At 44.1% G+C, this 21055-nt stretch overlaps 1 protein-coding gene across 1 annotated transcript in view; it reads right to left on the reverse strand.

Annotated features, from left to right (window-relative positions):
* Positions 1-21055, reverse strand: part of FARP2 (FERM, ARH/RhoGEF and pleckstrin domain protein 2) — a 108257-nt gene that overhangs the window by 31233 nt on the left and 55969 nt on the right. Inside the window, exons 9-15 of the mRNA XM_044669514.1 lie at positions 19093-19188; positions 17726-17889; positions 17388-17456; positions 15853-15910; positions 14810-15054; positions 12702-12712; positions 1489-1667 (exon numbers count right to left, since the gene is read on the reverse strand). Of these exons, the coding sequence (XP_044525449.1) occupies positions 1489-1667; positions 12702-12712; positions 14810-15054; positions 15853-15910; positions 17388-17456; positions 17726-17889; positions 19093-19188 (822 nt within the window). The remainder of the gene's footprint in view (positions 1-1488; positions 1668-12701; positions 12713-14809; positions 15055-15852; positions 15911-17387; positions 17457-17725; positions 17890-19092; positions 19189-21055) is intronic.

The raw sequence follows: 21055 nt of genomic DNA on the forward strand, positions 1-21055 counted from the left end.
CTTAGACTGGTCAAAACTTTTCAGGACTGGGGCAGCTGGGTGGCTCAGTGGATAGAGCACCAGGCCTGGAGATGGGAGATCCTGCGTTTGAATATGGCCTCAGACAGTCACCAGCTGTGTGACCCTGGGCAAGTCACTTCACCCCAACTGCCTCACCCTGATACTTAGTACTGATTCTAAAAGAGAAAGTAAGGGTTAAAAAAAAACTTTCCAGGAATTAAAATCCATAGAAACAATTTCAAAACTGAAAGGAGTTTTAGAAATCGCCAAGCCCAATCTCCTCCTATCTTGGAGGCAGCTGAGGGCTATCACAGGGTACGGAGCACTGGGCTTGGAATCAGGAAGACATGAGTTCAGATCCTACCCAAGAGTGACCCAGGACAAGTCACTTCACTTTTGTCCGCTGCCTCAGCTTCCCAGCGTTGACTGTGAACAGCAAACGAGAGAATATTCAGCAAGTACTGAGCACATAAGCCGTCCCTTCCACCCCCAAGCAGGACCAAGAAGGCTGCCCAGGGGCACGGGAGGAGCCAGCATGCCCACTGGTCACTTGCCCTGGAAACTCTCTGGCTGCTCTTTTTTGTTCTTAACCTCCTTCACCTCCTTAGGGGGCTTCGTGCCTTTTCACTCCCAAAGAAGAGGCCTAGCAAGGAAAACAAACCCTCGGCTCCCAACTCCAAGGCCACTCTCCCTGGTCAGGCCTGGGAATCGGGGCCCAAGGCCGGAGAGAACAGGGCCACCCCCAGGGGGCCAGAGAGGAGGGCCTTTGGGGAGGCAGCTTCATTCCAATGCTACTCAGAGAGGACCCCGGGGACCAGGCAGGAATCCCCCGTGTTCGCCTTCAGTTAACATTTTGATTTGTCTCAAAGGGCCTCACCAGGCGTCGTATCCATCACTTGTAGGTGGACAAAGACTCCTCCTCCAAGAAGCCCACGGCCCCTGGAGCATCCTCCTGGCCTCAGCACATGGGGGCTCCGCATCCTCCTTTTCAGGCTGCCATTTCCCTCATTTCTTACTCAGGTGTTTATGTTTTAACTCTGCTATTTAAAGTTTCTCAAAGACTTCTTGTTCCTCATCCAACAAAGTAAAATGTTGGTTGGAGCGCAGGGCCTGGAGTCAGGAAGACCCGAGTTCAAATCCAACCTCAAACCCTCGTGGCTAGGTGACCTAGTTAAGTCCTCTGAGCCCAGCACCCACCCTCCAGAGTCGCTGGGAGGACCAAATGGGAGCCTCACTGTAACGTGCCTAGGGCAGTGTCGGGCACACAGTAGGCGCTAGAGAAATGCTTCTTTCCTTTCTTCCTTCCTTCCACCCAATAAATGCTCATGTGAGGGCTTGGGCAGTCAGTGCTGGGGCCCCCTCTGGCTCTCTTACTGTCCCCTCACAGACCAGCCCCCTCAGGCTAAGCAGGGAGCCGGCGAGGGAGGGAAGGAGGGAGGTCCCAGTTCTCGTCGGGGCACGTCTATCAACACACAGGCAGCATCCTACCTTGGGCCTCGTCTCCTCCTCCTCTTCCACTCTGACACAACCAGCATCACCCAGGACAGGGCTGAGGAGAGGGGAGGAGCCCCGTCCGGCTGGGCTCAGAGCCACCTGAAAGGTTGGGGGCAGATTCAGGGAACTCTTCGACGTGAGGTTAGAATGCTGAGAGCTGTCGTCCGAGAGGCCTGCAATTGGAACAGGAGGGGAGGGTGAACTGAGAAGGCCAGCATTAGGGAGAGGCTTTATTATTATTATTATTATTATTATTTTAAATCCTCACCTTCCATCTTAGACTCAATACTATGTATTGGCTCCAAGGCAGAAGAGCAGTTAAGGGCTAGGCCATGGGGGGGGGTCAAGTGACTTGCCCAGGGTCACCCAGCTAGGAAGGGTCTGAGTCCAGATTGGAACCCAGGACCTCCTAACTCAGGGCCTGGCTCTCAACACACTAAACCACCCAGCTGCCCCCAAGATGCTTTATTTTTAAAAGAGGGGAAGGAAAATGTGTGAATAGTTAAATAAACTCTGGGACAACAATAGAATTAAATAAGGCCCGAGAAAAATCCAAACTGAGGAATCATGGGCGATTGTTTCCATAAAGACCTAAAGCAATACAAAGTGGAAAAGTGGTGTGAGGAAAATAGATCAACAACAGTACACTAGAGAAAGTGTGTGTGTGTGTGTGTGTGTGTGTGTGTGTGTGTGTGTGTGTGTGTGTGTTGTAGNGTGTGTGTGTGTGTGTGTGTGTGTGTGTGTGTGTGTGTGTGTGTGTGTGTGTGCCAGAGACAGAGAGAAAGATAACCAGAGACAGGGAAAGGAGCGAGAGAGACTGAGAATTGGAAGAATGAGCCAGATGTGGTCCCACAAGCAAGACTCCATTATGGACAAACTCTACGGAGAAATTAATTTTCACTGTAATAAGCTGTAAATGTACGTTGATCTAGTTTTGTTTTTGTCAGGGGCAAAATAAGTTTAGAGCTTTAAAAAACCAATTAAATGATTTTTTTTAAAAAAGCCATTATTTATCTCACTAAGATGACTATAAAGAGGCCTGCGGTTGCTTTCTTTTTCCTAAGCATTTTCTGAGAATTTGTACAAAACCTCACACAAATGTAATCACAGACAGGTGAGAACAAAACACCAGAAAATCATTTCACTGGGACTTAGGTGAAGGTCATTTGGCTTCCTCCAAGACGCCCGTAGAGGTTCGAAATCCCCTCCTAGAGGGTTTTCTCTTGTTAAAGAACTGAGAAAGAAATGACAAAACCATGACAAGGACAAAGAGGAAGAAGCAAATCCCTAAGCCATGAAGCCCAGGAAATGAGGAATCCCTTTTTCAGGCAATCCTTTTTCATTGATTTATTCTGCGTTTCTTCTTATGCCCAGCACTTACCACTGGCACATTAAGAGATACTGGCTGTTGGTGATAAAGTAACCCAGTAAAGATAGGGGAAAAGATGTCAGGATATGCCCATCCCGTCATCTGGAGCTGCTCCGTTCATTAAAGTTCATTTCAATACATTTTTCCCAGCGCCTGGAATATTCCACTTCCTTTTTAGAGAGCTTCTTCCATTGTTAATACAATTTCCTTCACTGGCTTCCATTTACTGGCAAGCCAAGCTGATGATCATCAATATAAATGATGATGGAAAGCTACCTAATGGCAAATATACCAACTGACATTTTAGGGGGGAGAAAAGACCTCCCACTGGCCTCTAAAAATCCACGAATTCTACGTTAGCCAATTTAAAAAGGAAAGCCCGGTTTCTATTTCTCTTTTTCCTACAGGCATCAAGATTTTTTAAAAACCCTTTTTAATACTGTCTCAATGACTACTAATACAAGCTGGTAAGATGTATAACCTCTTGTTCAGAATTTTAGGGGAAACGTTTTTGAACGTCCCAGAATATCCAGCGTTCTGGATTCTTTTATATTTCTCTTCATTCCTAAGCTCCTTATTCCCAGTAAGGAGCCTCCCCTCCTTGGGCTCTGGGGCGCCTCCCTCCCTTCCAAGAGCTCCAGCCCTCCCCAGGCCTATTCTATGGCAACTTGGAGCGGAGACTATTTCTGGAATCCACAGAATCCACTCTAGCCCCTAAACAAACACTTCACATATGGAGCCAAGTAGAAGGATATACAACGTGTGGCTAGTGCAGTCCAGGTCAGCAAGACGGAGAGGGGGAAGGAGACTGCTGAGCTCTTTGTCTTGTTCAACAGTTTTGAGCCCACAAAGCTGAATAACTTCAGTAAAATGTAGCAGCAGCAGCAAAAGCAAGAGGAGGAAGCTCTTATTTTCACATTGACAAATCCAGACAACTAAGGAAGACTGGAACAGGGTTAGAAGAGGTTCAGCTATCAAACGATCTGCAGATTAGCTATGAATGCTCGGCATCATCTGAGTTCAACTAGCTTTCAACCCAGAAGAGTATTCGCCCGAACAGAAAACCTAGGCAATAAGATAGAAAACCATTCATGAAAAATCAAGTTTATTAGAACTGGACTTATTGGTCAAAAATTTAAATTAAAAAAAAAAATTCGTACTTTTCTTGTGTTAACAGGCTCCTCTTTCCCAGGGTCAGGGCTCTGCTCGACTCTACAAAGGTTTCCTTGCTCCTCATCCAAGCCAGTGTGCCCAGGAATCAAGACAATGAATTTACTCTCGCCAAGGCCTGCCTTTTTCCAGTGGCACATTCTACTGCTAACTCATCGCTTTTATGAAGCACGATGAGAAAGAGAATGGGCTTGCGGACAAATCTAAGCTCTCTGGTAAGGTTGCTTCTTGCTCTACATTCCAGGGTTCTAGTACCAGAATCTGTGCTTTAATAAGCCCAAATTACAAAGAGTGGAACCGTACATTTCTACTTTAAAAAGGAAAAGGAAAACCAAACAGCTAAATGTTTAGCCCATTACTGTTTAAAACGAGACATCCAAGTTATTTTATAATCGCTTCGAGTACATACATGCCAATTGTCCACTGGCCAGAGTCCATAAATTCTTCTCCATGTGAAAGAGGCAAAAACAGGCAATGGTGCATGGGGCTGGAGGGGGAAGGGAGGCATGGGAACGGTCATTTCCTAGCGAAGTCACTGGTGAGGGAATTGCCTCTACTAGTGTAGGCCGGTGCCTTTTCTGACACTCGGACTCTCAGGGAATCATCCAGTGTACTGAAATGCTCAATGATTCCCCGAGTCACAGCCTGGCGTTTTTGTTTTACAAGAGATAGTCTCCAAATGGAGCTTGTTTGTTTGCTTAAAGCTTTTATGAATTCATGTTTCCCTGAATCTGACACTACAATAATTTAAAGAGAGCCAGCGTGGATGTTGACTTTTGCTGCAAAAAATTCTTAACTGACAGCAAAAATGAAGAGTGTAAATAAAATTGAACCAGGAATATCTAAGAGGGCAATTATTTCATTCAAAATGTGCAATTAACAGGCTAATGAAAGCACAGTCTTACAATTCAATAAAACAGGTCTCCGGAAACCCTCCGTTTAAGTAAGTATAAACGGGAGAACTTTGTCGACTTCACGAGTCACTTTAATAACAAATAAGACTTTGCTGAAAATCTGACCTCGGACTTCCCCCTCCCTACATCATCTACTTGTAAAATCCGATGTATTTACACCCAACTTTGGAAGAAGTCATTCATCAGCTAGGTAAAATGAAGAATACCTGAGACTCAGAGCTCCAGCCAAGTGGGCCTATTTCTTCAAATGGAGACAATGAGGAATTCTCGGATTGCCCAAACGAAATCCTTCTGTACAACCTGAGCGAAGTGGTTGAGGATTTAGGCTCCACTGCAGTCTACACTGCCGCTGGACTATTCATTTTCACAGCTGGAGAAGATAGTCGTTGTCAGCCTAAGCTGGACAAAGGAGCTTCTGCAGAGGGAGGCCCAGAACGTACTCGCTTTGGACAAAGACATTCATCACCTCAGGAGAACCCTGGGAATTTTAGCTTCAGGATTAGAACACGCTGGGTTCCAGCTTACCTTCAGTTTCCCCTTCAAAGGCTTGACTTAAATTCCTCTACTTAGATGATGCAAGATGATTATAATGAAAGATAATTAAGTTAAATTTCTTTATTATTTCACCCATTTCAATTCTCTTTTCCTTAAAAAAGTCCTCTTTCATAAGCATTTCAATGACCCAGCAAAACAGCTGTTTCTTGTAAACAAGGCCAGCAAAAGCACTTGAGATGTAAAAAAAGTCATGCCTAAAATGCTGGTTGTTTCTCTCTTAAGCCAAAGTCTGATGTTTGGCTTATGAGGAGGGGCAGATGGCTGCAAACCTCGGGACACAGTGAGCTAGAAAGACGAAACAGGCAGGGCTGCCCAACACCCAGACTCTGGGAAGCGAGATGGATAAACCTACTTCTGTCTCCAGGCCACCAGGAGGACACAGTATGGAACCAAGGATCGCTAAAGCCTATGATTGCCAACAACTTGGGTAATATGACATCAGATGAAGGCTGTTTCATTTTTCCAAGCTATTTGTATCTAGGTTGTTTGAGAAGGAAAAATGGGGCTAATAACTTAAGCCACAGTATTCCTCATTTGAAAGTATTCTTCCCAATCCAGTACCATTTTCCACAAAGGAAACCGAAAAATATGACAATGGGCACATCTGTTTTTCTGGAACAAGAGAGGAAAGACCCTAAAGCAAAATGGTCAAACCAAATAAGCATAAACCAGGTTTGATTTCATTAGAAATTAAGGAAAACTGAACTGTTTTGTCTTCAAAATATAACCCATAAAATGTGAACCACAGAGTCTTGGACTTTCCTAGAGAAACATTTCAACGATTTCAAAAATTTTAGTGCTGGACGAGGTTTTGGAGACCGACTCGGCACTTCTCCACCAGTCCCTTATGGGTCGTGATGTCAGGAAGGCCCTTGGTTGCCCTAACATGGAAGGCCTGCCACAAGGAATCTGGGGTGAAAAGGCCCCAGTCCCAGTGGGGCCTTATGGGCAAGGAAGATGCTGATGCCTAGGGGTCCATCAAACAAACTGGAGCTTCCAGACATGGTACTCCCAATCCCTACATCTGCTGCCAGTCGGCTGGCAAGCACTTATGTGGAATCCATTGCATGGCCAACTCTAGGTTGTTGCAAGGAAGGGCCATACACTAAAAGTCTAAGACAGTATCCCTAGACTCAAGGGTTTTAGGGCCGAGATGTAGAGTCAAAACACAGAGTAATTTGGGAATGCCAAAGCTTATATCACTCTAAATTGTGTGGTATATTAAGGGTGCTGTGTTGTTCAAAGAAGGAGATTAAGTCTAGAACAGTGATTCCCAAAGTGGGTGCCACCGCCCCCTGGTGGGTGCTGCAGCGATCCAGGAGAGCGGTGATGGCCACACTTTTTTTGTATTACATTCTATTCTCAGTTCAATAAATAGTTTCATCATTTCCAGGGGGCTAAGTAATATTTTTTCTGGAAAGGGGGCGGTAGGCCAAAAAAGTTTGGGAACCACTGCTCTAGAGCAACCAAGGAAGCCTTCTTGAAAGAGGTAGAATTTAGGCTGGGCCGAAAGGGATAAATATGGAACAGGCAGGATACGTTAGACTAATATTTATTTGGCCAACCCAAAGTACTTGGACCAGAGAGACTTCCCATGGTACCACCAAGGTCTCCAAACCTAGAAAGCAGCCTACAAACATCTAAAAGCAGCAGCAGCTTCCTGCGCTCCCCAGGGTCCAGCTGGCACCATTACCCGACAGGGTCAATCTTCTAAGGCCATGCTAACTTCTGCTGCTACTGCAGAGTCGCATGTGACCTTCCCTGAGGAAAGCCGTTTCACTTCAAAACACTGGACTTTCACGAATAAAGATTAGGTTTTTGAAGAAGAGTGTAATACGAAGTTGATACTAATGTAAAAGGAAAGCTACCTCACCAAAAAAAAAAAAAACCCACACAAAAAAACACCTTCTTGTGACAATAGCACTTCATTTTCTTTCTTTCTTTTTTTAATCCTTACCTTTTGTCTTAGAATTGATATGAAGAACTGACCATAAGGCAGAAAAGTGGTAAGAGCTAGGCAATTGGGATTAAGTGACTTGTCCAGGGTCACACAGTGAGGAAGTGGGAAACCAGAACTGAACACAGGACTGTCTGTCTCTAGGCCTGATTCTCTATCCACTGAGCCATGAGCTACACCCCCCCCCCATTATCTCATTTTCTATTGCACAGTATAAAACCCAAGTCAAATTTCTACTAAAAATGGAAATAAAAATCGAAAACTTTTGACTCTGGGATTTGTTTGCTAATGTAATTAATTCACTGGATTTGATAGGATGGAATTTAAATGAATTAGAAGAATACAAGAATTAACGGTTCCATTTTTTTCTATAATCGCTAAGAGAAACAGTGCCTCTTGGTGGGATGCTAAAGGTGTCTACAGCTAAGCCATGTTTTTAAACACCTTAACCATTCTAAAAGGTCTGTGGTGTCATGGGTTGGGATGTTTCCCCCAATGGTGTGGAGAGCAGCTCTTTCTGGGTGACTCTCTTCCATGGCCTCCCATAAACTCAACATAGGGACAGTCTTGAAAAATGTTAAAGGTACAAGTACATGGTATTGCAAGTCCAGAATGCACGAGTGTTAAATATTATCGAAATTATTTCTGAATCTACTTATGGTTAAGTTAGACTATGGCAACAGAGTACAATTTCTATACATGGCTAACAAGGAAGTCTGAATGAAGTATGAGGCATTTCCCTGGTTTTGGTTTTGGGGGTTTTGGTTTTTTGTTTTTATATCTTGACTTTTTAAACATAGAAATATAGCAATCGACTTACTCGAAGATAGGAAATGTTTTTTAAATGTCATTTTCCTCATTCTCCTCCATTAAACATTAGTCTAGGAAATGAAAAAGATGAATCCAAAGATATTCAGAAACTTTAAGCCAATATCATTGTTTAAACCTGCAGTGTAAATAAATAGAAGGGGAAAAAAGCTAAAAAGTCCATTTTGTCATTTATAGTAAATGTTTCCTTATTTTATTGCATAAACAATGAAAAAGTTCGGAATTAGTACATTTCTGCAGACTCATAATCAGCAATTTCAACAGAAAACAAAAAATGTAAAAGACCCCCAAAACTAGCCAACCAAAATGTCTCAAATGATCAAGTTTCAATGCATTAAGAAATTCCAGCTCCCCTTGTCTTCCTTTAGCAGTGAAAGAATTTCATGCAGAATGACAACAGACACATACTGTGCTTTTCAGTTTGCAAAGCTCTCTAAGGCTAAGCAATCATTCAGAGGAAAGTCCAGGACTTGGGTCTGAAGAGGGAAGAGGTCAGAGCCACCTACTATCATGGGCCCTGAGTCAATGGCTCTTCCTTTAGAGGCACATCTAGTGACAAATTACATTCTGAAGTGAGAAAAAGGAAGAATGAAATCATAGTAATATAATACTTCATGGAACTTACAGTGAAACAAATATTCTCAAATCTGCACATGATGGATCCTTAAATACTGCTTTCTAAAAATCCTTTTTAGCCATGAAGCTACCATTCCGTTTATGGGATAGCTTTCTAAGATCCCACAGAGAGGGAGGGAATAAATGTTCCTGAAGACATGAATTAGTAGTGGTCTAGATTTCACCCTGTACGTGGTATACACTGTATACTCACACTCACAGCATTTAGGATGGATTAATAAAATTAGTCCTCCATGCAGAGAAATTCTGCAAGATTTTGCATTAAAAATGTATGGCATAACCCTTCTACTTCAACACTGAAAAAAAGACATCTAAGACAAAATGACAATAATGGGAATGACTTACCAACAGGTTTGTACCCAAACAATCAATTTATATAAAATGCGTGTGTGTGTGTGTGTGTGTGTGTGTGCGTGTGTGTGCGCGCGCGCGCGTGTGTGTGCGAGTGAGAGATGTCCCACTCCATGTTATGGGCATTATTTTGCAAAGCAGATTCCGGAGAGAGGCACTTGCGTTTAAAATGAAGGATCATCAACTCTATTTTCATAATCATAAAAACTTCTAAGAAAGATACAAAAGGCACACGAATACGTGATCAGTCTACAATACACAGCGAATACAAGTGCAGTCAATTTAAAAAAACCCCACAATTAACTGCTCCTCCTTAGCAAAGCCTTTAAAATATTCCATTCTGGCACTATGACATAAACTACCTGACTTGCCGATGACTAACTAGGAAACTTAGCTTGGTCTCTAATAACAAATAAATACTCTCTAAGGCCGGGGGGGTTAGTGGTTGTTTTTCGGTGCATTAGATGCAGTGCTTTGGGGCGCCCCACTGCGCAAAGACAAGCAGTTGCAGTAAACATTACACTGACTTATGAGAATGAATCTAACTACTGGTAGCTTCTTGAGGGCAGAAATCTCCTAAATGTGTGTATTTTATACCTCATTTAGCACAGCACCATGGACGCTGCCCTCCATCCACAACACAGATTTACAGAAGGGAAAAGGCTCAGTGACCAAAGGCATTACGGAGCTCTTCTGCGGGAGGGGAGCTGGGCAGCAACGAGAGGCTCCTCGAAGAAGGCTGACAATATATGGGCCGGGCATCTGCTCTGACTCTGTGCCCAAGATGTAAATTAAACGACATTATTTTCCAAGAGACCCTAAAAGCTGAAGAGGCTGGGGGTGGGGAGGAGAGAGAGGAAGCGAGCTGGGAGCTTACTTGGCCTTTGTTCGATATAAAGCAGAAGTGCTTAGCTGAAATTCTACAGTAGAGCTAGTTTAAAACTAAGTGGAAAAAGTCTGAAACAGCTGTGAAAAACACTGCTGAGATCAGAGAAGAGGAGACTTCAGTTTGTGAAGTGACATCTCCTGGGATTCTCTTGGTTTCATTAAATATTCCAAGCTTTGGGGAAAGCTGAACAGGGAAATTATTCAATCCAAATGGGCATTTTTAGGAAGAAACCCCAAACAGCAATTTCTTCACTGGAAAGTAACTCTAGCACTATAAATAAAGCCCTCGAGAGATAGCACGGACCTGCTGAGCCGAGTGCCCAAGCTCGCTTTCCCTGTCCAGGAGAAGAGCACACTCCCACCTTCTCTCCAGCTCAGGGGGCCCCCCGCCCCAATGCCCTCCACTCCTTCGGGCTGAGCATAACCAATGGGCAGCTGAGGCCCGACAGTCACTAGGACATGGTCAAATTTGCCCTTTAATAAAAGTCAGCATTGTGAGAGCAGCCCCAGCCCACACAGGGCCCAAAGCCCCAGGGCAGTTCTGCCTGTGGGAGGAGGCGGATGGAGACTGTTTAATCACAGAAAAGTTAAGTCACAGCATTGAGTGCTCCATGAAGTAAGGCAACTAAGAAGAAATCCCTCACGCCAGGGAGAAGTAGAAAACCTGCCGAAGATGAGGCTCCTCTAGCCCCAGGGCTCTGTTACCTCAAAGATTTCCATAAAGAGCTGGAAACAAAAAGGGAAGAGGAAGAAGAAGGCACCTTTAGTCAGATATTACTCCTCAGCTCTAATCTACAACCAACGTGGCCGAGACGAGGCACCACGTGCAGTCCAGCATCTCCACAGGTGTGGTGCAGCCCAGCACAGAAAGCCCCATCCAACAGTCTGAAGAGACTGAGCAGACGGACCCCCAGAGGGACAAAAACAGGGATGAGAGTCATCAGCAGAAACTCTGGAACCCCCAGTCTGGGCCAGGCCAGGCCGGCAGGCAGAAGGACCGCAAACATCAACCACTCCAGAAACTGACCTTGAGCCTCTGAATTAAGGATGCTGGTGAAGAAGGAAAATCCTCCACAACTGGCAACTATCATCTCTAAATGTCCATCTGGAGGCCCTCTTTCCATTAAGCAAAGTCAATCTGACTAATTTCAAATGGGCTGGAAGCAAATGACAAATAGGAAGGAATTCAAATATCAGCCTTTCTACTCACCAACAATGTGACCTTGTGAGTAGCTATGTAAAATTCCTACAGTTCAGGATGGAAAATGTTAAAACGTTTGGCTGTCTCCCCCTCTCCCCCCCCCCCCCCCCGCCCCAAGCAATTGCTGAATAGAGTAATTCTCTCCAGGAAAAGAATTCAATGAAAAATAACTGACAGGGAATGAGAAGGCACCTGGTGTTTTGGGAGGAAGGGGAACGGAAATGGAAATCTAGTTTGGCATTAGTTGAGCTTAGAACACACAGAACTGTTGTGTGGATTACTTAGTTATTGGTTTAGTGTTAGTATTAGACCTAACAGGAAGGGCTGGAGAATTCCAAAATGGAATGGGGAAGCAGGAAGTGTGCACTTGCTCACTGAGAGACTCCATAGTGCTTGAGACAAGTGGCAACTGATCCTAGGAGACCTCAGTTTACCAAAGATCCTGAAGGAAGACCGTCACCTACTTGCGGGAGATTTTGGTAGAGACTATTAATCCCAACCTGAGTTGCAGGTCAACTTGGGCTGGATTAGCTCCCAGGATCTACCCACCTGGAAGAGTACAGCAGGTGGTCCTGGAGGAGCTGAAACATCACTGGAGTGAGTCTGGCCTCTGCTGTGAGGATACCCACTTCTGTCCTGGAATTCTCTGGGCTCTGTCTTGCTTAGGCCCATATGATCTTCTTCTAAACCTACATTCTCTGGCAAAATGTCCAATTCGGCCACAAACATAACATGATTGCCGTCTTTGATATCTTGTGTTTGCATTGCCATTAGTTTTATAATTATTGGAACTATTTTTCTTCTCCGCTGCCCTCAAAGCTGCCACTGCTTTAATTTCACTGATCTCTTTCTCATTTGCTCTAGTATTTGCCTCCCTAAGCTGTTTTCTGAGGCTCTCAATTAGCGTATCTTTCTCGTCATTCCCCCTTTCCTAAGATACTCTAGAGGAATGTGGGGGAGTTCTATGAATTGTTAAAACCTATTTTGATAACTGTATTCCAATGCAATTTTATTTAAACACTTAAAAACATTATTCTGCAAAGTGGTTCATAAGCTTCTCCAGAGAGCCCAAGGGGTCCACGACACAAAAAAACATGAATAACCTCTGCTCTCAGGGAGACTTTCTACCCGGAGATGATGTTGGCCAAATTACAATTGAGATTGCTTCTGAATATATAAAGCAAGTTGCCAGAGCATTACGATTCTGCGTTTAGATACTCTATCTAATCTCTGCTAAGGATATTATTGGTCAACATTTGTAAACAGTGACAATAACTTAAAATTTGAATTCCTCAAACATCACTTTATGGAGATACTTCTGCGTGGTCCCCAAAGCACCTGGGCCGCTCCTACGCACCACAGAGGGCAGCCTGGGACAACACCTGGGAAGGCTTTCTCAGGCACTAACTCTTCTTCAGCCTGTGTATGTACATAAAGGCACACATACAAATTCTCTTTTCTAGGGGAGAAATACAAGATTTGCTTCCTTGATTCCCCAAAGGCTCTAACCAACAAGACTATGTCAACTGGAACAGCATCTACCAGAAAGCATCTGCCTCGAGCTGCTGGGATACCACCTCATCATCCTGAAAGAAACTCACCCCCTTGGGGGCCTTTGTCTTCCTACTCCCCAGCCCTCTGAACCCTCCTGACTTGGTCTGCAGCCTCGTGATCACAGTGCAGAGTAGCTGGGAATAAAAGAACTAGCACTTTCCTACCATATTTTTTTGGCTAAAGCCACCTGATGTACCTGGGTCCACTGGACCTGCAGCTGTTGCTTGCCCTGCATGCTAATTAATGCCAAACTGGGCGGACATTTCCAAAATGACTGGAATGTATTTTAAAGGTCCATTCCTCCCCGAGTGGCACACCACTGCATTGCTGCAGCAGCTAAAGTTATTAAACATGCCTTTTGGCGCTCTCTGGGAAGGTCCCAAAATGTTTCTGTGTGCCACCTTGGGACACGAGCTCCCCCATTCCTAAAGTGCCCCTCAGATCATGATTCTAGGGCAGCAAATTCAAGAGTTAGTGCATGAACCTGGCAATAAAGAAAAAGTCCTTCATCATTTATTCATAGAGATCATCTCATCTTAAAAGGCACTGGGGCACGACAGCTGCTTAGCTTTATTGATCATAGGCACTGGCCAGGGCTAAATCCAGCTGCCCAATTTAGATGAGAGAAAGTCAAGCCTCAAGACTCCACAGGAACTAACGGGAATGTCTCTTCCCCAACGGCCTCCAGACAGTGGTCTCCACACCCTCCTACGAGGTCATAGTGCACAGCTGTCAAAGGGATTGAACCGAGACGTTCTAAACCTTCCGTACCCCCAGGAGGAGATTAAAGGAATATGCTGGGGCTGGGAAGAAAGAGCAAACTGGCCAGCCAAATCAATGTCAGTTCCTTGGGCCCCTGGAATGTCTCCTAAGGATTGGGAACACCGTGGGGTCCTTTTCAAAGTGCCTATCAGTGATTAATGGGAATCTTTTCTGCTGGCTCTTCCTGGGTCAGATTCTTTAGATTCTTCTGAAAATCAAATGTGAACCTCTCGCTATCTGCCTGTGCAAAGGGGTTGCTGAAGAAGAGGTTCACGTCTAAGGGGGCCTCCGGGTCGGAGTCCCAGGAGTCTGTCTCGGTGGTGCTCGAGTCCTCGGTCGTGGTGGGAGGACAGCTCAGCTGCTCTAGCTGGTCAAGGATGTCAGAGAACTGAAAGGCCGAGCTGCCCTCCGAGCGGACCGAGTAGGCCGGGAAATTGACCATGGAGCTGGCTTCGGACTGATTGGCCGAGCTGGGCGTGAGCAAGGCGATGCCATTCAGGGGCATGTTGAGAGAGCTACTCTCGGACTGGTGGTTGATTAAGGAACTCGTTTCCGAGGGACTCAAGAGGCTTTGCATGCGGCTGGCTCGGGCCTTCACCTCAAACAACTCGGAAGTGTCTGACGGCCGCTCGTTGCCATTAAAATCACTTTCTCCCTCGAATTCAAAATCCTCCTCCTCCAAATTCCTATCTACGGCTTCCGTCGAATACCTGTCTGGGCTGGCCTGGCCTGAGAGAGCCCCGCTAGGGGAGGATGGAGAGTGGGGGCAGTGCTTGGGGGAAAGGCCTTCCTGCAAAGAGAAACAGCCATAGGTATAGGAAAATGCCTCGGATCCTCCAGCAAAGAAGGAAATCTCAGCCGGGTCGTCATCAATAAATTCTTCTGACACCTGCAATTGGGAGTTTGTCAATGTGAAAACAGGGGCAGCCCTGATGCCATGCTTGTTACATTGATACTCAACATTGGAAATGAAGCCACCTGTGGTCAAGTCATCCTCACCATTGTCATTTGTACGGCTCAGCCCCCTGGCCCTCTCTAGAGCTAGCCCAAAGTCATCCCTCGCCTGGCTACCCGGACAAGGGGAGCTGTAATTTCTTGCAACATGACAAGACCCAACACCTTGAAATGACTGGAGTATTGGCGAGCCGCACGGAGGGGCCGTTTTCTTGTCCACTTCTTCGGCTGATGTGACGCTGCTCCTTTCTGCTAGAGGGCCCTTCACAGATGGGGCCTTGGAGGCCACAAAGGAACTGCTGCTGTCCATGCAAAGGGGCAGGTCGGTGGGGATCATGGAGGAGGCAGGGACCGAGTAAAATGAGGCATCTGAAGAACACGGTGAACCAGGAAGTCTTGAGCCCTCAGTATAGGAGATGCTCTGGGAATCAAAGTTGTAAAAAGCGTCAAATAAAATTACATTATTATCTGCAGAAAACGAGTTCATCAAACATATCAAAGCCAGCACTCTCACCGATCTGACAATCACACTGAAAACTACAACTTTTGCCCTATTAGAAACAACTAGCAAGAGCTACTGACCTACCAGATGGTTACAGCCAGCTCTGGGCCGCATTCTCTCATTTTATCTGACAAATGCAGACTAACCAAGGAAAAAACCACTTTCAATAAAAACTTGTAGTGCTCTGATTCCAGGAAGTGAATTCTATTAAATCTTAGAGGCAAACATATAGATTTGGGAGTTATTTCTATTGGGAACAAAAATGTCATGCACTTCAATGGAAATAATATCCTGCGTAGAAGGCAAGCTAAATGCTTTCTTGGAAAAATCTGGACCTGCTTGCCAAGCTTTAAGAAAATGACAGTATGACTAAAGTCAAGCATAAACTGGAGGGTGATTATTTAGAAGGCAAAACTTGGGATTCCATGATGCCTTTTGATTTTTTGGTGCTTTATGCCTTGGTTTCTGGGCCTAAAGCACAAGCATCCAGAGTGCATTTAAAATATCTGTTGGCAAAATTAACTTCAAAAGCAACCACTTAAAATGCAGGATAAAATCTCCACCACACCTATCAACACATGAATGGAAATGATCAGAAACCCTCTTTCCAAAGGGGAGAATTCTGCTTCCACAATACAAGTGATTTAGAATGGATACATAATGAAAATGGGCTCTACATCTACTGACTAGCTAGGAACAACGCCTGGCCAGACTCACCTGTTTTGGCACATCTTTATTCAAAGGCCGACTGGCAATTCTAGCCTTGCTGTGCCTTCTGCAGAACAAAGGAGAAGTTATCAGAAGAATGTACCCACAGAAGCACAGACACATCATCCCACCACATTACCCGTGGCCCTACACTACCGATTTCTCTAAACGGTGACTACACAAATCTATAGAAATCTAAGGAGAAAGTGAAAAACTAAAATTCAAATGATTCACATATATACAAGAGAATGAAATGAACAACTCTCGAGGTCATTAAAAACATCTGGTGTAAGGAACAGTCTCTTCCACCTCAACAGTCCTAGGCAGGTGCCAAGAGCACCGAGCCCAGTCACAAAGTGGATGTATTAGAGACAAGGTTTGAGCTCAGACCTTCCCGACTCCACAGCCAGCTCTCTAGCTGCTGTTCCACAATTCCTTTCCAAAGGGAAAAATATTATTAGAAAACAAAGAGCAATTCTGCAGCTGAAATGATTCCAACCATCAAAAATGACTCAAGAAAAACAAAAAAACAAAAAACAAAAAAAACGAAAGAAAAAGCAAGGTACCAGAAGACTCAGAGCTGGGCCCGGTGTCAGGAAGACCTGAGCTCAAATCCAACTTCAGAGAATTCCTAGCTATGTGACCTTGGGTGAGTCACATAACAACCTCTGTTTGCCTAGTTTCCCCATCTATAAAGCAGAGATGATAAACAGCACCACCCTCCCAGGGCTGTTATGAGGATCCAGTAAGAGAATGTTTTGTAAAGCGTTCAACACAGTGTACAAAAGTAGGCACCTAACAAATGTTTGTTTCCTTCCTTCCTAATGAAGGCCATTTTAACAAGCAGGTGATTGTGTAAGGCCCTGTTATGCAAAGACAAAATGGAACACAGAGCAGGCCCTCAAAAAGCTTCCAGTTATGTGACCCCAACAATTACTAAGCAGACAAAGGCCAGCAGGGAGCAGCTGAGCTAAGCAATTAATTCAGAGGCAAAGAAGCCAGCAGGGAGGGAAAAAATGTCGAGACAAGAGAAAAAGCTAAGGTAAGCAAAAGTTAATCTGGGGGCAGCTGGGTAGTTCAATGGATTGAGAGCCAGGCCTAGAGACGGGAGGTCCTAGGTTCAAATCCGGCCTCAGACACTTCCCAGCTGTGTGACCCTGGGCAAGTCACTTGACCCCCGTTGCCCACCCTTACCAATCTTCCACCTATAAGTCAATACACAGAAGTTAAGGGTTTAAAAAAAAAAAAATTAAAAAAAAAAAAAAAAGTTAATCTGCATGGCTGCCTGGTGGGAGAGCCCCAAGTGCCTGGCTGAGAAGACAGTAGTATAACCTGCTCAAAGCTGGGCCTTAGGAAGATGACAAGGCCAGGGTTTCCACCAAGCTCTCCTTCCAACCTTTGTATCTCACCTTCAATCTGCCATTAAATGCGTTTCATGAAACAGTGGTGCATTCCATTACAAAAGAAGTGCTCTGATGGAATGCCAGTTTCCCTTTTCAGAAATGGGGCCAAGGCACTGCAGACCCCCAACTCCCAGGCCTTACCTCTCATAGGGCATTTTCTTTATCCCGCTGTCTTTAACAAAATCCACCAGCTGTTTTTGGGTTCTCCCACTGTGGACAAAGTGCAGAAGTTGAATATGAGTTATTCCAAGTACTTCACAGGAACAAATGTTTTCAGTTTAGGGCTCTCCCAGCACCTTCCCACTCCCCAAGGGGGCAAGCTTGATTCTCCATATAATCTTTGTGAAATCATTTTTTAAAAATCTGAGCTCAATGATGAAGCACTTGATATTTGGCTCAGTTCCATTTCTTACTTGAGTGTGGGCACAGTAAACAATCTCTGAACAATTTAGGGGAAAAGTGTCAAGAAATCTGTCTACCTGTATCTGAATGAAGACCCTCGGCTGAAGAAGACTGCTTTAGCTTTTGGCTTGGGCTGATCAAAAAGTCTGAAAAAGGTATGATATTCTACACAAATCTTCCAGAAGTTCTTACACTCATCTCGACTCCCCAAGAGAAATTCCAATGTATCCTGATATGGGCCCTAGAAATAAAACACAAGGACTCAAGTGACTTATATTAAGGAATAAAGGATTAAAGACACAAGAAAGTAGCTCCAAGAAACAAATCACAACACAAGAAATGACAACAGAGTAAGAAATAGCCAAGCAAATTCCTCCTTTGCATATACTATAACTAGCTTTGCTAAATGCAAAGACAAAGATGGCTCTGAAATATAATGTAGTTGCTTCTAATGCTTGTAGATAAATTAATCTATAATAATTCCTTCTTATTCTCTCTCTACTATGTAAGTCTCTACTATGACAATGACTCTAAGAAGAATGGCGTCCCATTTTGTTTTTTACTTTTATTTTTCTGTAATCCTCATGCTCTTTTGGCTCTCCAAAGGGACTGACTGAGCAAAGGAGGCTTTGATGTTAGCTCATATCGAAAACAAAATATACATGCGGATAAGCCTTGCCTTTGACTGATCTCCTATCTCCCTGAACTTTGGATGTAGTCCTTTGTTCTAAAGGCCAGGCCTCGGGGCTATTCTTGTTCCAGGCTGAAAGCAACCCAAGTCCCTTCAAAGCATCATTGACAACACAGCGGCCCAAGTAACCAGGGTAGTTGGCCCTTTCTTTGTTGACTGCTCTTGGCAATGGGTCTGGTGCACTCACACAAAACACTGAACTTCTAGGGAACCTTTTCAAGAGTGTGATTTTGCCCTCGATGGCAGGACTGGCAGTATAATACCCTGTGAAAAAAGGAAGCCCAACTATTGTGAAGTCTTTTGATTTGTCTACTTCTACTCAATCTGCCAAATTAACAAAATGCTTGTTTCCCATATGGTGGTAATCTCCTTCAATCTATAATAAAGATCAATTTCTCAGTCATAGACACATGTGGACAAAGAGGCCCTGATTCTTCTTTCAGCAAGACCTTGAAGACCACGCTGGATAAAAGCCTTGACCCTGTGTGTGATCCTGGCCAATTCACTGAACCTCCATGCTTCAATCTCCTCATCCGCCAAACAATGAATTCAGCTAGATAATGCATGAGACCCTCTTAACTTGAAGTCTTGGGTGATTCTCAATAAATATCTGTCTTGAGAGGTGTACCAAATATCAGGCAGACACAGATTTATGTGACACTTTTTTTTGAAAGTAGATTACAACAAAATAAACGCTTCTGAGTTTTTAAGAAAAGGGTGGGACAAAGAGGTAATATGAATGGTAACACTTACATGAACTTCTGGGTGAAGTTTAATAAGAAATCTTTTCCTCTTAAAGCTCAGTTTACGGACTTTGGACCAATTGAAGGTGTTAATTTTGGTGTTACCCTAACATTTAAAAAAAAAGAAATATTTAATAACACATTCGCTATTATATAAGACATACCCAAACCCCCAAACCCACACATGCTCTAAAACTCCATCATCAATCAAATTCCAGTGACTGATATAATTTTACCAATTGGATAAGTAATAAATACAAAATATACCAATTAAAAAAATTAAAAACAAAACCCAATTTTAACTGCCTCATTCTGGGAAGATAACAGTAAGATAAGTCTGTCTAATAGCAAATAAAATGCTTAATCTGTGAATGGAAGAAGAACAACTTGGCTGAGAGGTTGACAGGGAGGGGGCTGCTATATGGGTGAAAGAGAACTGGGGAGAGCTAATATTCAGATTTAGCTGACCATATCTTGAGTCAAAGAAAAGTACTGATTGGGCAGCTCGGTAGCAACGTGAATAGAGTGCCAGGCCTATATTGTACATCCAATCCTAAAATATGCTGATGTGTTATTTAGAATTTCTGGGGCTCAATTTAGAAGTATTAAGCCTCAAGATATGTAGCTATATGACAACTTCCTGTGGACATGTGGGGGACTTTGAAACTACATTTTCCATGGTCCGGCGGGTTTCCCGTTTTGGATGATGTCTTCAAGGTACAGGCCAGCTTTAAATATTGGGAAGGGGGTTTAGACTTCCTCTTTGCTACCTGAGCGCGCACTCTTTTGGTACGAGGCAGCCAGGTGAAGGGAAGAAAATGCCAGGTGGTTTGAAATAGCTTTTATCAGGCATGTGGGTCTTATCTATTTTACCAACATGGCCATGATAATTAAAATATTACTTTTCCTCATAATATCAGCCTTTATCATTTTTCATCATTACACTGATGATGGTTTATCTTGCCTTTGGGGGCCTTAAGCAAAAAGGCACACCTTCCTTGGCATGTTCTCTTCAAGGAAAAACCCTCTGCAAGTTTGACATCCCAAGAGCTTGAGCCCTGAGCAGTGCTCATGGGCAGGGGCAGCCTATGTGGGAAAGGCAGTTCTCTTCCAGGGTCTTTGGATTCTCTTTCATAATGACAGGGAGAGGAAGCAGAAACTTAAGTTGTGTGTTTCCTGTTCATATACAGAGAGAAAGAGAGATTTATAGCCCAACTTGACTTCTAGATGCCCCTGGTCACTGGAGAAACTAAGAAGAAAAGCTAAAAGCAGCCTTTCAGCTGGTCATCAGCCATTTGACCACCAACCACAAAATTGCTTCTTTGCTGAAGGCATGCAGCCCTCAAGGGTTTTAAATGGACAATGCTTTTGAACCCTTTATTCTGGGACTCCAGGCTCTGAGGCTGGGGAGGTCCTTGTGCAGGATCCTAGAGGGTAGGCTGGCCAACTGCAAAACTGCCAGGGGGCCCCATAGAAATGAATTCCAGCTGTTGGTTGTGCTTCCATTTTTCTCCTTTTAAAAAGAGAAAATTACTACTCCTGCCCTAAATCAAGAGGAATAACTGGTAGAAATGTGAACGAAGCAAACAACTGAAGTCCTTGGGCTACAGTTCACCTCTCTGACTGGGAGCAAAGTGCCAAAGCTTTTCAGATTCAAGTCCATTTACTATGGTACTGTTGGTCCCTGACTTTCCAAGGCTATCTTTTTCAAATTACTTTTCTTACTCTTTTTAGAAGATGACCTCTTTTGATCACAACTTAATTTGTTTTTCTGCTTTTAATTGTCAAGGATATCTTGGCTGGAAATCAATATTATGTTCACATGCTAAACAGAATGAGTCCCAAATAGGAAATGAAAGTCCAAATGAGGCATGTGTTTGGTGCAACTTGGTAAAATCACAGGAAGGAAGGAAGGAAGGAAGGAAGGAAGGAAGGAAGGAAGGAAGGAAGGAAGGAAGGAAGGAAGGAAGGAA

The sequence above is a fragment of the Gracilinanus agilis genome, chromosome 3 (assembly GCF_016433145.1).
Source record: "Gracilinanus agilis isolate LMUSP501 chromosome 3, AgileGrace, whole genome shotgun sequence".
Classification (NCBI taxonomy): Eukaryota; Metazoa; Chordata; class Mammalia; order Didelphimorphia; family Didelphidae; genus Gracilinanus; species Gracilinanus agilis.